A 24,972-nucleotide genomic window follows, 5' to 3' on the forward strand; every position below is an offset into this window, starting at 1 on the left:
AAAATCAGCTTTGTTTTGGTTAAAAAAAGAGATTTGTACCATAATAGCCACTTAAAGAGGTACCTTTAAAGTAATAGTCAAATTAATAATTTATTTAGGAAAATAACCAACATTAATCAGAATCCCAATAATGCCATTTATTCAAATCAACATTTTCTTCTCCAACCCCCATGTGAACAGATCTTCACAATTCACAAATCATTTTTAATGAAGAAGTCCCTGAATCTCACTACGTCCGTGTGTCCGTCTGGACGTTTTCGACGTAGATCTTCCTCGACGAAGCCGATCCGACGGAGGAGGGAAGGCCGAGGGAGGCGGATCTGGTTCTTCTCTGGTGATTTGAAGAGAGGAATTTGTTGGTTCTTTTTCGGCAGATTTCGGCGAGAAGTTCTCTGGCCTCGGCTAGGGTTTCGGCGAGGATGGGGATGAGAGAGAGAGGGACAACCTAGCATCATCTCCGATCGTGCTTGACGCCGATGGATAACTTCCGAGGCAGAGTCGCCATGGATGAATTTGTGTTCCCTATCTCGTTCACTTCTGCAAGTCCAGTTCGGCGATAGTTAATATGATTAAATGTGACAACTAATCTTATTAACTCCTACGAACCTTTTAAAAAACGATTTCGAACATCGGCGAGTTTCACAATTGCGCCGATCCGATCGTTCGAAGGTCGCAAGTTCATGTCTGCGTATTAACTGTGATAGTTAATCGGATTAACTATGATGATTATGCCGATTATCTGTTACTATCCTCATCTGAAAACTATCTCGAACATCGACGAGTCTTGCGGATGCGCCGATCCGGTCGTTCGAAGGTTGCAAGTTCAATGCGTATTAACTATGATAGTTAATCCAATTAACTGTGAAAGTTAATCGGATTAACTCTGCGTGAATTAATCTGATCTTTTCTCGCCCTTAAAAAAATGGGATTTTATTTGTTTACAAATAGAAAAAACAAAGTTGGTTAATTATTTGTGTAAAAAAAACTTAGCTTGTGTTATGAAATTTTGGGATTTTTATTTTATAAGTAATTTGCTTTTTGTGTGTTAATACAAGGATAATTAGGCCAGTAGCTCAATAGCTCATCCTGTTTTTAAAAAATAACCAAAGTTTTATTTTATTAAAATTTTTATTAAAAAAAATAGCGCACCAGGTCGAACTAAATTAATTAGCTGGTTAGGTTAATTTAATTTACTTAAGAAAATAGCTCACCAAATCGAAGTAAATTAAATTGATCTAAACAGTTGTTGCTGGTAACAAAAACTGATTTAGCGTTTGGTAAAATAAATATATTATAGTAAAAAGACTAAAATAGACATGTTAATAATAATTATTAATATGCTTATTTATATACATATATATATATATAAATAATATTTTGTAGAAGGATATTACAGTAATTTATATACTCAACTTAAAAACACTTTTTCTAAAAGCTAAAAATCCTAACGTTTCCATCTCATGTACAAAATCTAAAATCACTTTTGAAGTTTTTTGTAAAATCAGTTTTGCCAAACAATATATAAGCAGTTTAGTTTTTTTCTAAAAACAAAAATAGGTCTTTTTAATCTGAACCAAACGCAGCCATTAATATATGTTTTAATTGAAAACTATTTATTATTTGATACACACAAGCCGTTACCATATTAATTTGTTTGTTAATTGATAAACACATTGACCACCAAAAAAACAAATCTCTTAAGACAAAAGAATACCTTACGATTTAAAGGCAAGCTGGCCGCAAAATCCACAACTAGATTATATTTGCGAGAGAGAGAGAGAGAGAGAGAGAGAGAGAGAGAGAGAGAGAGAGAGAGAGAGAGAGAGAGAGAGAGAGAGAGATTTGGCTAAAATCAAAATGAGCGTTTTTAAATATATATATATATATATATAAGAAGAAACAAAAAATGTTCAAAATTTGATAAGTATATATAAAGAAAGTCAAACACAATAAGATCAGAAGAAAAATGTATCAATGTGTAAAAACAGACGGTTTAAAAAGAAAACTATTAAAAAGAAAAGAATAGAATAGTAACTAAACTAAAATAAAAATTGCCTTATTAATTGAAATGGCTACTTATTAAAGATTACTACTAAAGGTGGGCTATTTCTTAATCACAATAATTTCAAGTGGCCTATTTAGTATAAATTATCTTAAATATATGGCTTCTTAAATATTCAATCAATATTTAAAATAAAAAAATCAGTTCCTAATCAAATTTACCATAACAAACAAAGCTAATATAACCGCAAAATTAACCGTACATATATCCTGATACACGTTTTATGTACACCACTAAGACATTTTGAATCTCAAAGCGTACATATATTACTTAATAAATAATCTTTTTTACTGAGCGATTTGAATCTCTTAAATACGTATAAATTTAATTTAAAGTACTTAAATCCACATTTCCATTAATAAAAAGAATAGTCTAGCAACGTAGACAATTTTAAACATAGGGTGTGTTTGGCACAACTTATTTTATGCTGTTTTTGTTTTTACAAAAAACTAAACCGTTTTTTAGTGTTTGGTTAAACAGTCTGTAGAAAAAATTTCAAAAGCGATTTCTAAAATCGTACGTGAGTCTTAAAAGCTAGGAATTCTAGCTTTTTCTACAATCGTTTAACCCTCCTGATACACAATTACATTATTATCCTCTGAAAGATTTCTAGGGAGAGAAAAAGGTTCAGATCTGAGAATAGTGTTTGGCTGAAATGATCTGACTAACTTCTCATTAACTGAAATGAGGCTACTTATAGTACAGGCAATTATAACGTGCGTAGGACGGTAAGTAAACTAACGCTAACAGAAATACAGAGTAGCTGAGTAATAACTAGTCTAATACCCTCCCTCAAGTTCATAATACTAGGCACTAGTATTTTGAACTTGAAAAGAATCCACTGTCAGCCGTGATCTCATTTTGCCAAAGTTTGGACCTGACGTAGCCTTCGTGAAGACATCAGCCAGTTGCTCAGCTGAAGGCACATGATTAACCTCAATCTCCTTGTTAACAACTTTATCCCTCACAAAATAGAGATCAAGCTCAATGTGCTTGGTCCTGGCGTGCAGCACAGGATTGGCTGACATGTGAATTGTGCTAACATTGTCACACCAGACCTTAGGAACCTCAGGTTGGGACAGATGTAGCTCGCTGAGTAAAGATTTGACCCACAAAATCTCAGAAGTCAAAGCAGCTAGACTCCGGTATTCAGACTCAGTAGAGGAACGAGACACAGTGTGTTGTTTCTTTGACTGCCACGAAATCAGGTTTGGTCCAAGAAAAAGACAATAGCCTGTAGTAGATCGTCTATCATCACCATCACCTCCCCAATCTGCATCGCTATAGCCAACAAGCCGGAGATCAGACTCAGGACACGACTTCATGTGAAGACCATAGTCTGACGTGCCAACCAAGTAACGCAGGATCCGTTTAACAGTTTTCCAATGAGCCTCAAGAGGATTCTGCATGAACTGAGACACACGATTGACCGAGTAGGCAAGCTCAGGTCTTGTGATAGTTGCATATTGAAGAGCACCAACAACGCTCCTATATAGAGTCGGATCAGCCACCGGATCACTCCCAAACGTGGCAAGAGTCACTCCAGACGACAGTGGAGCAGACGTGGCTCGAGCATATTGCATTTTGGTCTTGCAAAGGAGGTCTTGGACATACTTAGTTTGAGAAAGATGAAACCCAGAGGCTGTTTTCTTGACCTGAATACCAAGAAAATAGTCAACCTCACCCATGTCCTTGAGAGAGAATTTGGCATTCAGCTTGGTGATGAGACTGTGAACCTCATGAGAATGACTCCCAGTAACAAGGATGTCATCTACATAGACTAGGACATAGATGATTGACCCTGCTGTGAAGCGTGTGAAGAGAGAGTGATCACATTTTGTGGACTGAAAACCAAACTCAACTAGAGCTGTTCTTAGTTTGTCATACCAAGCTCTTGGAGCCTGTTTAAGGCCATAAAGAGACTTGTGTAAACGACACACTAGAGATGAGTCACTCGAGTCTTTGAAGCCCTCAGGTTGAGTCATGTACACCTCTTCTTTAAGATCCCCATTAAGGAACGCATTGTTGATATCAAGTTGTCTCACCTGCCAGCTCTTGCTTAGTGCAATTGTGAGGACAATCCTGATTGTCGTGTGCTTAGCCACTGGACTGAAAGTTTCAGTAAAGTCAAACCCTGCAACCTGGGAGAAACCCTTGGCCACTAAGCGTGCCTTGTTCTTGTTGAGAGTGCCATCAGAGTTTTGTTTGACCTTAAACACCCACTTGCACCCTATTGCCTTGCGACCTTCCGGAAGCTTGACAAGACTCCAAGTTCCGCTTTTCATTATAGCAGTGAACTCAGTCTGCATAGCAAAGTACCAAGTGCTATCTGAGATCGCTTCTGCAACAGTATTTGGCTCTACTGAAGCCAGAAACACACGAGGTTTGAAAATGCCATTTTTTTATCGCGTGGTCATAGCATGAGTGTTCAAATCCCTGGTTGAGGCTGCCAAATCCTGGTCCTGTGCAATAGAAGAAGGCAAGAGACTATGCACAATGGAATCATCAGTTCTAACCACACCCTGTGTTGCATCAGGACTAGAGACAGGTTGGACATTATCTGGACTGGGGACATGATGGACAATATCAGGATTTGGGAAAATGACAGGTGAAGAGGATGATTGACTTGCAGACGAAGGAACACGTGGCTTTGGCTGTAATGACTTTGATGGCTCTAGAAACTGTGGTAAAACAAGTAAGGGAGCAGATGGAATAACATGTGGTGTTTTAGTGAGTGGTTGAGTAATCTTGGAAAACGGAAATTCTAGCTCATTAAACACCACATCACGTGCTATGAACAGTCTCCCTTTGTCATTAAGACACTTAAATCCTTTGTGCTTTAGACTATATCCCAAGAAAGTGCATGGATTGGACCTAAAATCAAACTTATGCTTGTTGAAAGGTCGGAGATAGGGAAAACACAAGCAACCAAAGGTTTTGAGTGTGGTATAGTCAGGTTTCTTGTTGTATAAGGTAAGGAGAGGTGTTTGAAAATTGAGCACTACAGTGGGAAGTCTATTGATGAGATAAACTGCTGTTCTAAAGGCTTCATCCCAGAATTTCAGAGGCATTGAGGGATTGGCTAAGAGAGTTAGACCACAGTCCACTATGTGTCTATGTTTCCTTTCAGACCTGCCATTTTGTTCATGGATGTGAGGACAAGACAACTGGTGATGAATGCCATGTTTGTTTAGGTATTGTGTGTAGGCTCTATACTCCCCACCCCAATCAGTTTGTATAGTCTTCACCTTGAAACCTAATTGAAGTTCAGCCTGGGACTTGAATAGAGTAAAGGCTTCCAAGGCTTTCGATTTGTTTTTCAGCATATAGATCCAGGTATACCTAGAGTAGCTATCAATGAAGTGAATGTAATATTTATAGCCACTACTAGATAACATAGGTGCAGGACCCCATATATCCGAGTATACCATCTCTAGAGGAGTTGTGTGCTTTGTGTTAGACACTGGAAAAGGTGACTTATGTAGTTTACCAAGACAGCAAGATGAGCACACAAACTGAGAGTCTTTATTAATATTGTCAAGGTTACAGGACTTGAGTACTTTCTTTACAACAATCTCAGAAGGATGTCCTAACCTATTGTGCCATAGTTGATAGTTATTTGCACTAGACTCCTGATTACAACTAGTAGATGAAAGAAAACATGACACATTTGGTAGGTGAGGCACATTAGGAGTGGCTGTTTGTGGTTCACTGGCTGACGTTGGTAATGGCATTTGGGTTGAGTCAAACACATAGAGTCCAGCTTTAACAATCCCCTTCATTAGTGTAGCCTTGGACCTGAGATCCTTGACAACACAAAAATATGGGTGAAACTCAAAGAAGACTCTATTATCTTGAGCAAATTGAGACACTAACAGCAAATTTTTGGTACGTGCAGGAGTTTGTTTAGAACTAAAGTTTTAGATGCAACAAAAGGTGAGTTAAAACATGAATTACCAATATGAGATATGCATAGGCCCTTACCATCTCCCATATGCACTTGATCTTGACCAAAAAATTCTGTTTTGTTGGTGAAGTGACCTGTATCAGCTGTCAGATGGTTTGTGGCTCCTGAGTCTAGATACCACTCTGATCCAGTGTTGCCATTAGTCCACTCTGAGTCCTGTGAGGCGATCATAGCAAACATATGTTCATCACCTTGAGAGTCTCCTTCAAGTCCAGTTGGTGCAGTCATTGTTGCTAGGTTGCCTTGGACTCGATTTGGCTGATTTTGGAGTTGCTGAGGACCTGAGAAGCTGTGATCGAACCTATAGTAACATTGAGTCACTATGTGTCCCAGCTTGCCACAGAGTTGGCATTGTGGCTTTCCAGCTTGACTCTTGAATCCTCCTCGACCGCGACTCCTGCCTTGAGTCATGTTGTTGAAGTTCGTGGTCTGAGTGGAGAACCTCTGAGGATTTTGACCGAAATTTCCATTGTTGTTGTACTGATTGTGATTGTTGTTGTACTGATTGTTGTTGTACTGAGAATTTCTGCGCCTGTTGTTATTGTTGTTGTATCTTCCGGAGTACGCTAGGTTCACCGATGGATTATCAAGAGACAATTGATCAAAGGCAAGATCATTGCTCCGATTTCGCCTCTGAATGTATGACTCTTGAGATAAGAGTAGCGATTCAATCTCATCCACAGTGTATGGATCGAGTCTTGAATTTCTCGCAACCATAAAGGTTTCATACTCCATTGGCAATCCATCGAACACTGCGTCTATGTGCTCTTTCGTGGTTGTCCTATGTCCAACCATATTCAACAGATCAACACAGCTCCGGATCTTTAGCAGAAAATCACTCATAGGCATTGTGTTCTTCTTTGTGTTCTCGAGTTGAGCCTTGTACTGCGCTTGTTTAGCGCGTACCTGAGTTGCGAAGTAGATCTGCAGATGCGACCACACTTGCGCTGAGGTCTCTGAGTTGACGAACCTGGAAAGCAATCCCTCAGTCATTGACGAGAGTAACCAGGAGAGAATTAGCTGATCTTGTTGCTCCCAGTTGAGGAACGCCGGATTCTGAATTCAGTTCGCTTTGTCGAGATCGGAGACGAATTCGTTCGGTATAAGCGTAGTTTCAGAGAGGAATCGTTGAAGACGATGACCTTTAATCGTTGTGGAGACTTGTTTTTGCCAGATGAGGAAATTGTTTTGATCAAGCTTTGCTGGAATTGGATTCGAGAAGGTAACAGGAGCGAACTTCGTCGCAGTGTGAACTTCAGTGAAATTGGCTTGGCGATCCATCGGTTGAGCATGAGAGTACTCTCCGAGATCTGAGCTCAAGTCATCAGCCATGGCAGAAAAGAAGAGAGGATCGAATTCCGTTCACCGGAATCAACACTCTGATACCATGAAAGATTTCTAGGGAGAGAGAAAGGTTCAGATCTAAGAATAGTGTTTGGCTGAAATGATCTGACTAACTTCTCATTAACTGAAATGAGGCTACTTATAGTACAGGCAATTATAACGTGCGTAGGACGGTAAGTAAACTAACGATAACAGAAATACAGAGTAGCTGAGTAATAACTAGTCTAATATCCTCATATATCCTCAAAACGTAAACAGATCCTAAAATTTCTCTAACCTATCGGACACTACTGAGAAACTCAGTCGCAAAGAAGAAAACGTAAACAGATATCCTAAAATTTCTCAACATAAATCTCAACAAATTAAGTGAATAAATAATTTGAATTCAGAAATCTCAACATCTCTTATATTGCGACTTCAGAAAATACAAGGTTCCATTTACAAAATCAAACCTGTCCAACGCGCGGCTACTCTCCTAATCAGTCTCAGAATATTTCCAAGAACCTGAAAAGAACAGAATCAAGGTTAGTGTTTCTAAATAAACTCAATAGACGTTTCAGATAACTTATATATTAACACTTACAGTAATAAAAAAGAACCTATCTCTCTCTTATCGGGGCTATCTCTATTGCCATGTTCTGGATCATCGCCTCTTCTCATTCTTCCCTATATATATATATATATATATATATATATATATATATATATATATCTCAGATATGTCATGCACACAAAAAATATGAGATGTTCAGGGAAAACAAATTAATAATAAAAAAAAAATTCTTACATCGGTTCATCCTGGAGCAGATGATCAACCGAGCTCTGGCGCTGGTCCACTGGAAGGAGGCCAACGACCCCAATGGCGAGCTCTGGCGCTGGTCCACTAGCGAGCTCGAAGTTTTGGGAGGCGCGGAAAGCTCCCAACGGCGAAAGAAAACAAAAAACAGGTCAAAACCCTAATAAACGGTTAGAAAATACCCTTATATAACATAAATCATAGAAATCAACTACTAACCAACGTTTCAGTCAGCCAAAACTTATCGCGTGTAAAATAAATAGAAATTAACTGAAATTAACCTAAGTAAACTTGATATCGCATCTAATTGGAGTACAAAAAAGGAAAGAAAATATTATGGAATAAAGGGGATCAAGTTAACGTGTATTAAAGCTGTATTATTTGGCTGCGATCAAAACGTTGGTTATATGTTTATGTTCACCAGATTTTAATAGAGATTAATGTAGTAATTTGTTAAATGACTAATAAAATCACGTCATCATTTGTGACTACATTTGAAACTTAAATGAAACGTTGGCTAGATTGCAATATCAATGTTTTAAGTAGCTTAAATTGAAGACCGTTGGCTTTATAAGGGATTTAGGAATATCAAAATGTTGGCTATTGAATATTTTAGGCTATTGTTTTAGTAAGGTTATTTATGTGATAATAACTATGATTAACTTTGTCATGTCAAATTTAGTGGATATATTTGATACATATTTGAAACGTTAACTAAATAGCAATAATGTTAACATTTTAAGTTATCTAGTTCGTTATATTAACATAAGAACCTGGTATTTAAGTTGACTTACAATGAAACTAATTTATTGGGAGATAATATATAGGGTACATTAGGTAAATAGTCACATTTATAGTTTGAGATAACTAAATAACCAACGTTTTATAAATCTTAGGTAAATATTCACTTCCATTTATTATGCCACATTATCTTTATGATTATTTACTTAAAATTTACGAAACGTTGGATATATAGCAATTCCAAACGTTTTAATTGACTATTTACCTAATTTTTTGTAATATATAAGATCTATTTATACATATGTATTAGATCTATATATATATATATATATATATATATATATTATATCTAAGAGAGAGAGAGAGAGAGAGAGAGAGAGAGAGAGAGAGAGAGAGTATTGAAGAGGTAGTAGTTGTTCCAACTTACCATATATATTAAAAATCCAAAACAGTTCAACAAACAGAATATCAGGATTACAGTCCACAAGCAAGTTCATATACATGAAAGCCTAATCAGATTCACGTTTAAAGAGTAACGTAAATATAGCTAGCAACATCATCGCGATATTTTTCTTCATGTCTAGCTATTTGAGCCGAATATCAAACCACAGAAGGAATACCTGAGTGAATTTGTATACAAAAAAGAAAGAAAAAAAGAGATCATTACATACCAACATATAAGCAACTGAGTCATTACGATAAGATCTAAATCACCGCAGGTCCAACATATATGCTTTGTATTCTTAAGCATTGAACATACATAACTAATTTGTGTTTTTTTTTTAAGTGTCTATACATATACATATATATATATATATATATATATATATATATTACGGGTTAAGATATAAACTATTACATTTTTCATAAGTAATTTCCATGAATAGGAAATAGATGGATTGGCATGGAATTAGTATGTCATCTTTAATATTGTTGTACAATGTCTTTTGTGCCCCGTGATGGGATTTCATAGTCACGCCCAATAAAACCAACAAACATAAAATTTAGCCAATATTTGTATTATAGTACATAGCAAAAAGAAATTTAGTAGGAAAACCCCTTACACTGATCGTATCAACTTCATATTTAATTTGTAGTAAATATACTCGTATACTATATATCAACTAGAACTTTATTATTCAACACTTTCCTTGTGGATTTATCAATTGGACTCAGGGCAGACAAAGATGGCCCATGACTAAAGTTGAAGTTGGACATGCTTAATAATGTATAGGGAGACCATAACCATATTATACAGTAATTAATTTCTGAAAAGTAATATATTATATTATATTATATCATATTATATACCTTGCTAGGCAAGCAGAGAAGCAGATTTGTGGGCGGTGATGGGGAGAAGATCAAGTGCGGTGGCAGCCATCTGGCCGTCAGATTTTTGACTCTTGGCATCAAGCAGCTCCGGATGGATCTTCCTCTTCATCATCCTCCGCATCAGCTACGCCATATCAATGTCATCAATGAACTATTGTTAAAGAGTCCTTGAATTTGAGTGCTAATTAGACATTATTGATCATTAGGTGTATTAATCATTATCATTATTTTCATAATTCATCCGATAAAGAGTATCTTATTATTCTCATATCGCTTAAAATTCTCATACGTAACCTCATGAGTCGGCAGGACCCTCATGAGCTACTATATTACCTTTCTATTGATATCAAGACCTGTCATTTGTAAACGACGTATATTATTATACGAACTGGAAACAGGAATATTAAGATGTCAATTCAAGGATTGAACTATTTTTTTTTTCTTTGTCTTTGTTATACAACTATTTATTTATATTTTTTTGGTGTAGTATTCATTATTATAGCAAGGACAGTGTACCTAAATAATCAAGTTAACTCCTTTTCTTATAGCTTTTGAACATATATCTTGTAAAAAAGGTTAATCATTGTTAAATTTTATTCGTTGGTGGAACGATTCACATTTTCAGAAAATCACATTTCAAAGTAGCGAATAAAAACTACTATTTGATATATTATATTTTCTAGGGCTACTTACACTATTATACTATTATCAATATAATCATATATTATTACTAGTCATACGTCATGTGTACTATAAGTACGTTATGCTAAAATACGATAATAAGAGTAATATATATATATATATATATATATATATATATATATATATATATATATCTAAATGAGAGAGAGAAAGAGATGTATGCACTCACTCGCTGAATATTCTTAATAGGACTAGCCTCGTCCTTGACTTTAGGAATGAGCTTCTTAGCAAAAGAGAGTCCTCTCTTGGCCTTCAGAAGATTCATTTTCTTGGTATACTTGATTTCATCAAAATCATCATCATCAATGGCAATGCCGAGCTTTCCCATCATCATCTTCTTCTTGATGTCAGCCTGATCAGCATCAGCCAGGAACAAATCAGCCAGCGTCGTCCTCCCCAAATTCTTCTTGTCTTCGGTGATGCTTAAACACTCTTCGTCGACGATAACACACCCATCGTCGTCCTTGAAGCTGTTTCCGAGAGAGGTGAACATCAGGGGGTTCACTTCATCTTCCTCAGAGTCGTCGTCACTGTCGTTCTCGTTGTCGTTGTCGTCATCACTGGAGAAATCTGGGGTATCGGCATCATCCTCTTCGCTGTGGAGGACGAGATAGGGATTTCCGATCAATGGCTTCAATGGATCGAAGCCGAAAGTTCCGATGGCAAGAATGCCGTCCTTCCATCCGTCTAGGGCGTCGACGAGGACCGTCTTTTTCAGAAGAGCTTGCTTGTCCGTATCGGCTTGAACAGGTTCTTGATCAGCTGTCGTGATGACGTGGCTCTTTTCGGCTTTGATGTTGTTGTTGTCATCAGCCAAATCATCATGATCTAAGAAAGTTGTATCAATGGGAAAAAAAGGAGGTTAACTAGAAGAAAAAGATCAAAGTAAACCCTAGCTAGGTCTAGTTATTATACCCTTGGGGAGTGTATGATGGAGACGCTTATGAACCCAATTGAAGAACTGTCACATTTACAATAGAAGAAGAAGAAGAAAACTTGGTGAAATATGGTAAGAAAAATGTGATATATCAAGTTTGAGGAGTAGCTATAGTAGAATACCTTCATGATTTCCAAAGAGTTGGAAGATGGAGAGGATGTGAGAATGCAAGGTAGTTGGAAAATGAAGGAAAGTATGAGGAGATAAATGAAAGGAAGATGGTGAAGAAGGAAAGGAGACAAGTATTGTCAGAAGGTGGGACACAATGAGAGGGTTTGGTGTAATGTTGCTAATGTTTGCATTGAGAGAGAGAGAGAGAGAGAGACGTTTTTGTGTGTGTTGTTGTGTGGATGGATGGATCGATGTGCCAAAATTCTTTTGTGTTTGATTTGATGTGTTTCACTCTCCCTTCCATGCAGATCCCTATTTATGCTTGTTACTTTTAATTCCATTGTATTGAATATACATATATTCTATTTTTATGGTAAACAAAATCCTTTATCAATATATTCGTTGCTTTATAGTTAAAATGGCACTATGGTAGTAGCATCATGAGCCGGATATGGTTTCAGGGTGTGATATGTTTGTACTTTTTATGTAGTGTTCTTTTTTTTTTTTTTTTTTTTCTTTCCTTTTTATGACTGGATTGTAGAAGAATTAACAAATGTTATTAATGCTACTCTCAATCAACCACTTACTAGAGGGAATAATAAAAAATTTGTTAGAGTTGTTTTTTATGCTTGATGTCTCAGAATTAGGGTAACAATATATGCTAGATATATCTTCTAATTTGACATGATTTCATATTAGATATATTGATTCTTATGGACAAATAGGGATTCTTGTCAAAGGATAGGGTTTGATTTCTTTCTCACCTCCTACAGCTAGTCAAATGAACTATTGAGCTAGTACGCATTTTTGGACATGGTGGCTCAATTCATGGTATATGACATATTAGGCAAAGTTAGGTCTGAGCCATACGTCAAATATAGCCACACGTAAATGATCAATAATAATAATTTCAAAGAACTATATATATGTATATCCTGTATATGGTCAAAACACTCAAATCCACGGTAGGAATATTGAGAAAGAGAGAGACAAGCTATGGCTAGGCTGAGACGTATCTTATATGTCTCGTTCCAAAATAGTAATTATTCTTATAACATATTCATTCATGTCTTTGTTCTAATATCAGCACATCTCTGTCTCGCCTCACAAGGCACTAAGACAATGCATATGCCTAAATCTTAGCATTAATTAATTTTAGTGAATGTAGAGGAAAAGGTTAGGTATTTGATAGAAAATTTCACCTTTTATTTTTTCCCTGCTGAGTGCGTGAGAGTTGAGACCCAAAATGTTGACAATGCATGGATGATTCTGCTGGGACTCACCACATCATATAATTGCTATCTTAAAAGGCAAAACTTTTCTAGCTGAGCTTTCCAAACTGCATGGAAGCACATAAATATTAATATTGACTAATCCTTTTGTTAATAATTTTTTTTTTACTTTAAAGCAGTATTGAACTGTTACAAAAAATAAAGTAAAAGAAGCTCTCAAAATATCGTAATGTTTTTTTGCAATGTAATATTTGATTTGCATGATGTTATGGCCAGCTTCCCATGAAATTTTTCTATCCATATATAATTCTTTTGTTTTGTTTTGTTGTTTTGAGAAATGTGTGATTTGAAACTAACTAGAAATCAAAATTCTGTCAACCACAGATCGACACGCATAAACAATTAATATAACATACCATGTGAGCATTGAATTAACTTAAGAACACAGTAAGCTAATAATCACTGATCATAGTTCGCCCTCTATATACCTTTTTTTTTATCTACTTTTCAAGTTTTACTCCTTTGATCAATACTCCTTTTCTTTGTGTTAGAAAAGAAAACTCTTGAATAAAGTCACACCTCACATGGATAAAATAAAGAAAGTCGGAATCACTATCTATGAAAGGTTTCTATTACTACGTTAACGTTTGAATACACAAATATCATTTTTAATCCGGTTTATCTGTAATCCCTCTTTATACAAAGCTTACAATATATATCCCAGAATACACTAGTGGCCTGTTTTAATGCGCGCTATGCTATTTTTTTCCCTGTCGGACATTTTCAATGTTTACAAATCATATTTCGTAAACGATGCATGAATATTTAGAATAATGAATCGCTCAAAGTAATATCGTGTTATCTATTTTGATTGGGGACAGTCTTTCAAACCTAATAGCAATAGCTAGCTGTTGAAAAGTCTGAAGTATGATACGAGGTGATTTGATCGAATTAGGCATATATACTATGTTCTTTTTGTAGGTATTTGGTGTTGGAATTAAGTAAATAAATAGTATTTATTTACATGTGTATGGCTGATTTGTGTCAACAATTTGAGTGGGTTCCACTCATCGGATTTGAATAATTCCAAGTGATACGGATTCCTCGTAACGAGGGGTATAAAATTGAATATTGGTATGCCAAAATCGGACCTAGGATGAATGAGAAATTGATGCTCAAAGTAGGCTAAAGAAACATATTTATGTTGTGTTGTGAAAGTGGAATACCAAGAATCTCACATTGGATGGGGATGTGTGTTGTGGAAGTGTTTAAATACTATCCTCTTTAATTAGTGGATATCCAAGTGCAAGAGAGGAGAGTGTGTAGTGGGTACCCTTAACCCCTCACGCGCGCGCCGCCGCCGAGCCGGGCCGGGCTTGAGTTTCGAGAATGTCTCGGACTACCAATTTCACTTCTGAAAGTTTTAATACCTCAAATAACTATTATTGCCATCAAGGCTTTATGAGCGCGTTAATGGAAATAAAAGCCTTTAAGGCTGGGCGGTTTTGGCTGGTTCAAATATGTAAACTCACTCTGCCTTGGCCTATATAAAGGAGGCTTAGCCCTCTCATTCGAACACACCGAGAAACACAATCTCCTACTGTTCCCGAGCTCCCTTTTTCCCCAGAAATTCTTTTTTTTTTTTTGTCGTGGTGATAGTTTCGCACATGTCCTAGTTCGCTGAGAGAGAAGCCTATTGGTGCTAAGCTTGCCTCTGTAGTCGTTGTATCCTGGGAAGCTTTCGCTCACGTTTTCCAGCATCCGTGGGAGGGCGATAAAAAGCTTCAAGGAAATCATCCAACGGGCCTCGATTGTTTCTTTCCGTCTTCTCCGATTTGTTTTCCGGTTCTAAGGTTTAGCCGGTGTTTATTTGTATTTTTTTATTTCCGTTTAATTTCTTTCCATGCAAATTGTCTTGTATTTCCGTCAATATTAATATAATATTGCTAACATTTGTGATGTAGCAGCGGAAATAAGGAATATTAGTCGAATTAAATAAATCACGTTACAGGGATAATCGAACTCGATCGTTGATTCGAACACGAATATCCGATCGAAGAACCTTCCTTCGTCTATTGTTTCGTGCACGAATGCTAGACTCCGGGCATCAAACTCAACACTCACTCACGAGGTCGGATTTGGGGGAAACTCGCAAGTCTCAATTTTCATTTCATTCAAAAAAACTGTCCTCTTACAAAATCATGCAACCCTTTATAAATAGGGTTCAAAAACGGAAAATGAAGCTTAAACGATAAAGGCAGCAAATGCCACAAATTCTGAAAGTACATAACTAAAAACGGAAACATAATAATAAAACTAAAGAGCATAATAATAACAAATAAAGGCTAGAGATCATGTATTTAATTGTTGGGATTTTTGTGATTTTCTTCCATTTCGGTATCATGGATAATTCAGCATCGATTTGGTAGCTCAATTTTTCATATATAAGTCGGATATATTATGCTATGAATATTTTTCAATATTTTCGTATTTTGTCGGAACAATATATTTAGTCTTGAATATATTTAAACACAAAGCTAGATTAGATAATATTTCATCAACTCGCTATCCAAAGGATGAAACTATATTAAGGAGTCAAATGACTACTCTCATTAAAATTTTACTTAATTATTCAAATATTAAGAATATATTCAAGTATTAAGAATATATCTCAATTCATACTTATAACTCACATAATATGATGCATGCATTTGTCTTAATTTGAGATATATTTTTAATTATTAGATAAAATCTTAATAATAAAATCTGAGCGCTCTAGATTAGAAGTTAATTGGACCGTAATCGTCGCGCAAATTATCTCAAATTCGTGGAAAAAACTAAATAAGCCTATTACGATATATAAAACTTTATTTAAGATTTCTCAATTACTTTTTCTTTCATTAATTAAGCCAATAAATATGCATGTTAATCGCTTTAGAAGCTTTATCTTCTTTTTCTTTTTTTTTAAATTTCTCTAAAGCTAATCAATGACAAGGCAAACAACAAAATCAAGAGCCTAACTACAACAAAATCAAGAGCGCCTAACTTTGGATTAAACACGTTAGCTATTAATTATATTCCCTTCGGCACAAGATTGGCTAGCAATATCATAGTGATTTTCAGTTTCTTTTCCTTGTTTTGCATATTGGAAAAGGAATACTTAATATAGAATGTGCTCATATATTTTATTTAATTTTATTAATTCTGATAGAAATCGAGGCCTATCGAATGGGATACCTTGAAGGGGCATATCAGACAATTACAAAGATGATATAGCCTATGGGTTATGTGATACATAACGAGGGATAAGAACTTGGATGAGAAAATCGCCAAGAGAGCAAAGCCAAGAAGAAACAGAAGCAAGAGAAGAAACTCTGAGTTTGACGCTAAGCAAGTTGTCAGGTAGTATAATTGGGCTGTTAAACCCCTAAAGCCATAGCCAATTGGGAATGGTGAGCTGTACGTGAGCGTGAACCAGATATAGGCCTTCTGTATATTCTGTCTCTTGGTGTTGCCTTAAAGCAACAATTAACCCAATATTCGCTTCGGATTCTCCCATTTTTTTTTCTTTTTTAAATCTTTAAGCGCGCAATGTGGGGCAACTTAAATTTGGTGCGTATTGGTTTGAGTATCAATCTTGTGCATGGTTTATTCAGCAAAAACAAAAGTATAAAGTTGATCATCAAGAAATTATCAATTATATATTCATTGTGCTTATTAGCTTACATGATTATTATTGGTCTAGCTAAGAAATTTAAAACAAAAATTAGGTGGGATTGGTACTAATTTTTAATGCATAGGCGTTGTGACCTACTAATACTACAAGCTTTCTTTTCTATAAATATCTGAACATCGCTTTGTTTTCATGTCTGTCCCAGTATTTTTACCGGGTTCTATATCAACCATTTCTTTTGATAAAAAAAAAAGATAGCAACTCATCAAGGGGATCCAATAACCTCTAGCCAAAAGGAGTGTGTGTCAAGCAATGTCATTTTCTGCCTTTTTCACAGTTAGAACTCGAAGAAGAGTAAATGAAAGGAAAGAAGGAAAAAGAAAGGAAAAATACAAGGTCCACCTGGTGAATGATTTGAGTTATGCTCTTGTGTTAAAAAAAAGTAGAGAGAAAAGTAGAAAATAGCTAGAACAATCAATATCTCCATGTTAATCATGGAGAGTTAAGTCATAATCAAGGTTTAAACGGTCAAAAACTGTTCGCTAGCCACTCACTTTTGCAATTATTTTCAAGGGGCTCTACAAAATTAGTGCTCGCCTTTTATGATTAATAGATCATTGCATTTGCATGGGTGTGAGAATATCAATTAGAGCAATCTGAACCAGACGTTTTGTTGAGCTGGCCCATTTCTTATCTGTTATCCAAAGTTTTCAACATCGTCAGATGCAAATATTTAAACAGCTCTTTGGGTCCACAACTATAAACGAAGTGGTGACATTGCTGATTTTTAGGGTTTTTTTTTTCGTTTTTCTATTTGTGAAAACTTTAGTCACCACTTTATAAAGCGGTAAAACGGTGTTGATATAAGCCCGACTCTATTAGCTCAGAATTTATAGTTTGATCTAAATTCTTAAGTATAATAGATCATTAATCAAATGATTCCTTGCATTTAGCTCAAACTAAATCGGGAAGTAGTACAAAAAAACAAAAACAAAAGGTATCTGACGTAAAATGTGAGAATTATAAAGCACTCGATTTCCAATTATAAAGTGTTTGATCCACCAATTTTGCCAATTACAAAGTGTTTCATCTGCCAATTTTGCGTGTGGAGATCGATTCTAAACACATATATACGGCACATTAAACTGTTTCTGCCCAAAATTCCTTTGGCATGTGATTGCTCTTTATCATCAACCGAACCATGTAATAGTCCGATTTTTTCTCTCGGCCTTACCATTTTGCTGAGGTGATTAGGGGCGTTGAGCCTTCAAGATGAGCCTAACGTGGATACTTATAAAACCATTTTCGTCCACTATTAGGCCCGCACCAGGAACAATTTTTTTTTAAGAGCATATGCTTTAGAATTTAGACGAAATGGCAAGATCAAAACTTCCCCATGTTAAATCACACACAGCCAAGGTGAATAAAAGGAAAATTTCATAACTAATCTAAAAGATGTGTCACTTTTCATATTTTACTCATATTTTCAAAATATTTCACTAGTAACCGTTTCTCTTTTTTCGGACAAAAATACCCTCATGTTTCAAAAATTTGGTCAACAATTATTGAAAATCGGATCACCAATTATTGAAATCAGGTCAACAACTATGGAAATCTGGTTAACTGTTATTGAAATATGGTTAAAATTATTAAAATCTAGTAAATAATTATTGAAATATGATCAACAACTATTGAAATCTAATTAACTATAATCGAAATTTAATTAACTATAATTGAAATCTGATCAACAACTATTGAAATATCTGGTTAACTGTTATTGAAAACGGTTATTTATGAAAATTAGAAGGTTCAGGTGCTAATATTGATTTTTTTTTAAACGGTTACTTTAAACTATTTTCACTTGAATAAAGAAGCAAGGCCCAGTATATCAAATAAGATTGGGCAAATTACAAAAATAGCGTTTTTAAGTGTAACACTCCCAACATAACGGCAATTTTAAATTATTTAAAAATAATTTTATAAATGGTAAACAATTATGTTTCTTATGAATCGAATTGTAAACCATAAATAAAGTTAAATAGAACTAAAAACAAATTCTAAAAAAACTATAAACATCGAGAAAAAATAATGACTATTTACAATTTTAAAAAAAAACTATTTTCAGATTAAAAATTTTAAACATATTACTTTTGTGATAAATTTAAAAATAAAAACAAAATAAAATAAACTACAATAAGCCATTTCCACAATAAGACATGCATCCAAGAGCATCAAAGTCTTGGCGATTGGTTTAGAAAGTTTGGGCTTGTTTTAAAAACATGCCATCATGGCTGGACTTGGACCTCAATGCCTCATTGTATTATGGGATTATTCTTATTCTATGACTTGTACCATGATTTTGGACCAAAATCTACTAAACCCAAATAAATCCTAAACTACGACTTAATTAAATGAGTAATTACATATTTATCATTCATATTTAGTTTATTTTTATTAGTTAATTAATAAAACAACGGTCATGGCCGCCGGAGAGCAGCCCATGGCCATCCCGGAGGCGGCGACCTCGAAGTGTCCGCCGGAACAGCCCGCCATGGATTCCGCGTAGAATTTCTGTGGTTTTTAAAGTTAAAAAACAAAGAAAAAACGATTCTCGAGATTCTTGATAATTTTGAAAAGTTTCTGAAAATTTATGTATTTTCGTTGAAAATTTATTGACATTGATGTCAATAAAAATGCATATTTATTGACATCAATGTCAATAAATCTTCAAAGGAATTTTCCAGAATCGTTGAAGATTTATTGACATTGATGTCAATAAATATGCATTTTTATTGACATTAATGTCAATAAATCTTCAACGTTTCTGGGTTTTCGTTGAAGATTTATTGACATCGATGTCAATAAATATGCATTTTTATTGACATTAATGTCAATAAATCTTCAACGATTCTGAAAAATTCCTTTGAAGATTTATTAACATTGATGTCAATAAATATACATTTTTATTGACATCAACGTCAATAAATCTTCAACGAAAACCCAGAAATTTTCTGAAACTTTTCAAAATTATCCAGAATCCTGATAATTATTTTTTCTTTATTTTTTTAACTTTAAAAACCCCAGAAACGTTGAAGATTTATTGACATTAATGTCAATAAAAATGCATATTTATTGACATCAATGTCAATAAATCTTCAACGAAAACCCAGAAATTTTCAAAAACTTTTCAGAATCCCGAGAATCGTTTTTTCTTTGTTTTTTAACTTCAAAAACCACAGAAATTCAACGACTTAAACACTTTGAATAGGATCAATTTTTTTCATGAAAATCTCTAACCCTAAACTGAAAAGACAAACTAAAAAAACAAAGATGAACCCAAACAAAGATGACGAACTGAAAAACGAAAAGAGAGAGTGGAAGAGAGCTGAACCCAAAACGAAAAGAAAGTCAAATAATTAAATACGAAAGAAAATAAAATGTTATTAAAAATAAGGGTATTTTTGTATTTAGTGAAAATAAGTAGTCATAGTTTAGGATTTATTTGGGTTTAGTAGATTTTGGTCCAAAATCTCGGTACAAGTCATAGAATATGAATAATCCTTTGTATTATTTTGCTACGCATTAGTGCGTTTCAATAATTTTTTTTTTTTAATTACTAAAAGCTATTAATTGCATTTTAATTCAAAATTATTACTACTTACTTTGTGATATTATATTTTTATCCCTGTATTTCATTCTCGATCTTTTCTCATTTAGCTTCCCTCTATTCATTTTATTTTCTTTTTATTTGCTTTTTTAATCTTTTAATTTAATTTAATTTAATTTTATATTTTAATGGAAACATTTAATATTTTAATTAACATTTAAATTTTTCCTCTTTTGTTCTCTTATCTATTCTCATTCATGTTAGATTTTTTCTTGAAGGGTATTTTAATGATGGGTTATTTAGTTATATAGCCACACAGTTATAGTGAATTGTGATATTGCCCATCTTTGGTTAATTTCTTGTAAATAGTCAAGTTAACTTATTCACAGATTAGTAAAAGACTTATTTAACTCAGTCAAACATGTAAAAAAATGTAGTTAATAGGCTGCCACGTATGCAAGTTGGCTATTTCCAAAGTATTTACCAAATGTTGGCTAATTTACAATTCATATAGTTTAAGTGGCTTACGTAACCAATTTTTTGTTTAATGATCCATGAAGGGTATTTTGATTCCAAAACATTCCTCTCTATTATGTCATGGTCATAGTTTCAAATAAAATGCAATTAATAAATTTTGGTAAAAAAAAACTATTGAAATGGTCATAATTTCGGTATTGTCGTCAAAATACTGAATGGAAGCTAACTGTAGCAAATTAAAGTTTTTTTTTTTTTTTTCAATTAGACTGAGTTTATATTGTCTCTTAATGGACTTAAATCTACCCCAAAAATATATTTTGCCTAATTTTTTCAATTTTTGTTTTGTTTTTACAGCACAATCTATAGGTTCCACTCAAGATTCAATAATAATAATAATAAATTAATTTGATAATGATTTTGCATATGAAATGATCATTTTATACTAAAAAAGATGTGTGATAAAATAATTGACTACGGAACCAAGCTTGATAAAAGTTACGTGTGAAACTCTTTTATAGCCAAAGGACTAATGTCAAAAATAGAATATAGATCAATTTATCACACCATGTAAATCGCAACTACAATAAAACCTATACTAAGTTATATATAAGCTTTTATAGCAAGACAAAAACCAGCATTTGAAAAAGGAAGTAAATATCACAGATAAATCATTGAAGACACAACAGAAAATGCAAGCAGTTGGCGATACACAAAGGCGTCTTTACAAACTGCCGCTCCAGCAACAAACACATGAAATATAGCCAAACTGAGAAGCTATTACAATCAGAACATATACGTATAGATATAAACGCAATATATATATATATATATATATATATATATAATAAAATAAAATAGAATAGAATGAAAGGTTTAAGGCGACGAAACCCCCACAGAAAAGTGAAAGCGCCAAAACGACGTGGAGAATCGGAACCCCATGCCATTCCTCACTTATTTTATGGTTTTTTTTTTTTTTGTTCTTTTCTTTTCTTCTTATCATGCTGTTGGCGACCATGATTATTATTCTTTCCCCTAACTCCAAAAGAACGAACAAATAAAATATAATTATATCATAATAATAATAATAATAATAGGGAGTGAAAGAACGACTAGTTGTGGGCGTTGGTATCGTTGTCGTGGCGTTTGTGGAGGAGGAAGGAGGCGGCGTTGGGGCGGCGGAGAGAGAGGTGGACGCCGGGGTCGTGGTGGGTGCACGAAGCGTTGTATATTATGGAGTTGTTGATCCCTTGCACGTTGCTGTTCACGTACGCGTGCCTCATCGGACTACCGTCCTTCCCTTTCCCTTTCCCTTTCCCTTTCCCCGCTTTCCCTTTCCTCTCCGTCTCCTCTCCCGCGCTGCTGTTCTCCGCCACCGCGAACCTCCCCGTCCCCTTCACGACGGCGGCGCCGGAGGAGGACGTCGACCTCAGGAGCTCCATCACGGCCCCGCGGTTGTCCCCCGCGATGGTGATCACCCTCATCCCCGCGCCTCCTTGCTCCTCGCCCGTCTCTGAAGACATTTTGTTGTTCGGCGCCTGCTTCTTCTCCCCCGGCTTGGCGGACGAGTGGCGGTACTCGGTGTGGGAGTCTTTGTTGGAGGAGAACCAAGGAGAGTGGGCGGCGGCGGCGGGTTTGTCTTGGGTTTTCTGGACGAAGACGGTCTTCTGTTCGGCCTCGGGCGGGTCGGGGCTGGACCTGCTGGCTTGGGCTGGCGGGAGGGCGAAAGGGGACGGGACGAGCTTGCGCGGTGATGTTGAGGCTGCCGCGGTGGGCCGTGTGGTCGTCGGAGACAGCTGGACCGGGCTCCGTACGTTTGTGCTCCTGGTGGTCACCGGAGAAGAGGAGACCGAATTGGTGGTTGAGGTGGTGGATCGAGGCGGCGACCGCACCGCCGGGGCTGGAGGAGCGGCAGCCGGAGAAGTGGCCATAACCGTGGGGCGGACCGCCGGAGCTGGCGCAGGCACAGGTGCCGCCGGCCTCATCATCATCACTTGCGGTCGAGCGACTGGGCTCAGCGCCGGAGCCGGAGTTGGCACCGCAGGCGCAGGCACTGGAGCCGGAGCCGGAGCAGGAGCTACTGGTCTCATCACTTGGGGCCGAGCCACTGGGCTCAGTGCTGCTGGAGCTGGAGCCGGGGTCGGTGTCACCGCTGGGGCAGGCGCGGGAGCCGGAGCAATCGGCCTGATAAGTTGAGGCCGAGCCATTGGGCTCGGTGCCGGGGCCGGGGTTGGCGTTGGTGAAACCGGCGTAGGCACTGGAGTGGGAGTGGGAGCGAGTGCTCTCACCGGTGCTGGGGCCGGAGCTGGAGTCGGAGAAGGTTCTCTGGTCACGGGAGCCGGTGCCGGAGAAGGCTCTCTAGGTGGCGGGGCCGGGGTTGGAGAAGGCTCTCTGATCACTGGAGCGGGAGCGGGGACTGGGGCCGGGGCTGGGGTCATGGTGGGAGCGGGACGGGCAATGGAGCCGAGACGGAACCAGGGGCGTTGCGGGGCTTGAGATGCCATGGCTATTACGTTACACTTGGAAAGCGGAGGGAAAAAAAAGGGTGATGTGAGAGGAAAATATATTGGAGGGTTGATTGAGATGTTGGTTAGGTTGGTATGTGACGTTATTTATATTGCTTTAACTAAGAGGGGAAAAAGCCGAACCATGTTGTGTTGAAGAAAGAAAGAGGGAGAGAGAGAGAGAGAGGAAATACGAAAGGCATCTGATTCAGCAACTAATTGCAGACAGCTCTTGAAGGAAGATAGGAATCTTAACAATGGTCTTTACAGTTTTGTTTTTATTTCTTTTTACCTTTTTAAAAGCTATATTGGTGGGCTTTCTAGGACTGTATGTGCCGTTTTTTGGGGTGATTTGAATCGTTAAAAATGTTAAAATATTATATGGTAATGTTTATTGCTATATAGACAAGGATGTCTCTACAAAATTATAATATGAATAGCTATGTACGTACGTGCAACAATACTCATGCAGGTAGCGGAGCCAGAATATTCAGTTTTCACTAAGCATATAATAATTTCTGTCTAACTACCCGACCACCCTCTTGCTCTTGCTCTTGCTCGTAAGACGAAAATTGTTCGTTATTGTAAATTATTGTGTTTAAATGTTCAATTGATGATGCAGGGTTTAACTTAAATTATAGAAAATCTATAGTAAAAAAAAAATAGGTCTGATTGATCGGTTTCATTTAATGTATTCGAATAAGGAAAAGAAACATATGCACAGACAATGTAGTACGTATATAATTCGCTACGCACTCTAGTAATCAACACTGAAAATGGAATGAGTAAGCATCATCAACCAATAGGTGCGCACAACAAATTCACGTCTACAATGATTATTCTTGGTTAATTACACGTTTAACGCTCACTTAAAAAATCATGCATAGTATACTATAACTGTATAACCAGATTCTTAAAATCTCGGCCGAGATTTTTGTGTTGGCTCTGCTTTATGTCTCTATCTTGTCTTCCTACTGACTTTGCTTGCTGATGTGGTTCGAGTTTTCGATTCCGTTGTTAATACCTTTCACTTTTATAGTATTTTTATTTTACAGTTTTTTTTATTTTTAGTGCTTCCTCATGAATCATGCTGGTTACGGTCTCCTTCAAGTGTACGGACGGTTGATGTTCGCCATAATTAAAGGTCATTATTCATACTTGATTTTGTAACGTTGAAATGATTCCCCGAGAGACTGCTCTTTTTAGGCAAAGAAAAATAAAGAAGTTGAGATGTGGGTCCACAGAATATCTAAATCGTTTTTTGCACTCACTTCAAGAAGGTATAGAAATAGTATCTCTCTTAGAATTTGTGTCCCATACATATAATTAGCCTGAAAAACTAAATGACCTTCAAGTTCACTCTTCCTATACGTATACTTTTTATGATTACTATATATCGATAATGTTTTGATATTGGATTGTCTACAAGCTTTCTTTTGTTCTTAAATAGTGTATTGGGTCCACTGCAGAGAAAGTAGCCACGGTGGAGG

General features: G+C 36.2%; 2 protein-coding genes across 2 annotated transcripts; both read right to left on the reverse strand.

Moving 5' to 3' along the window:
* Window positions 1–9,323: 9,323 nt before the first annotated feature.
* On the reverse strand, window positions 9,324–12,224 carry LOC149400286 (NAD-dependent protein deacetylase HST1-like protein). Its single transcript, XM_089613564.1, has 5 exons — window positions 12,004–12,224; window positions 11,860–11,905; window positions 11,114–11,772; window positions 10,222–10,366; window positions 9,324–9,530 (listed from the first exon to the last, which is right to left on the reverse strand). The coding sequence occupies exons 1-4, from the start codon at window positions 12,007–12,009 to the stop codon at window positions 10,226–10,228; spliced, it is 852 nt and encodes a 283-aa protein (XP_089469690.1). The 5' UTR covers window positions 12,010–12,224; the 3' UTR covers window positions 9,324–9,530; window positions 10,222–10,225.
* A 9,336-nt stretch (window positions 12,225–21,560) lies between these two features.
* On the reverse strand, window positions 21,561–23,591 carry LOC149400287 (serine/arginine repetitive matrix protein). Its single transcript, XM_089612095.1, has one exon. The coding sequence runs from the start codon at window positions 23,480–23,482 to the stop codon at window positions 22,091–22,093; it is 1,392 nt and encodes a 463-aa protein (XP_089468221.1). The 5' UTR covers window positions 23,483–23,591; the 3' UTR covers window positions 21,561–22,090.
* Between the last annotated feature and the right edge of the window lie 1,381 nt (window positions 23,592–24,972).

This window comes from Urtica dioica, chromosome 4, assembly GCF_054948205.1.
Source record: "Urtica dioica subsp. dioica isolate 48M chromosome 4, U.dioica_male_clone48M_v1_H2, whole genome shotgun sequence".
Classification (NCBI taxonomy): Eukaryota; Viridiplantae; Streptophyta; class Magnoliopsida; order Rosales; family Urticaceae; genus Urtica; species Urtica dioica.

Excerpts from the sequence above, each read along its gene's own strand:
- LOC149400287 (XM_089612095.1), bottom strand. The coding sequence starts at position 23,482 with ATGGCATCTCAAGCCCCGCAACGCCCCTGGTTCCGTCTCGGCTCCATT.
- LOC149400286 (XM_089613564.1), bottom strand. Across the intron at positions 11,773-11,859 it reads CCATCATACACTCCCCAAGG|ATCATGATGATTTGGCTGAT; the intron begins GTATAATAACTA and ends CAACTTTCTTAG. Across the intron at positions 10,367-11,113 it reads CTATTAAGAATATTCAGCGA|CTGATGCGGAGGATGATGAA; the intron begins GTGAGTGCATAC and ends GATATGGCGTAG.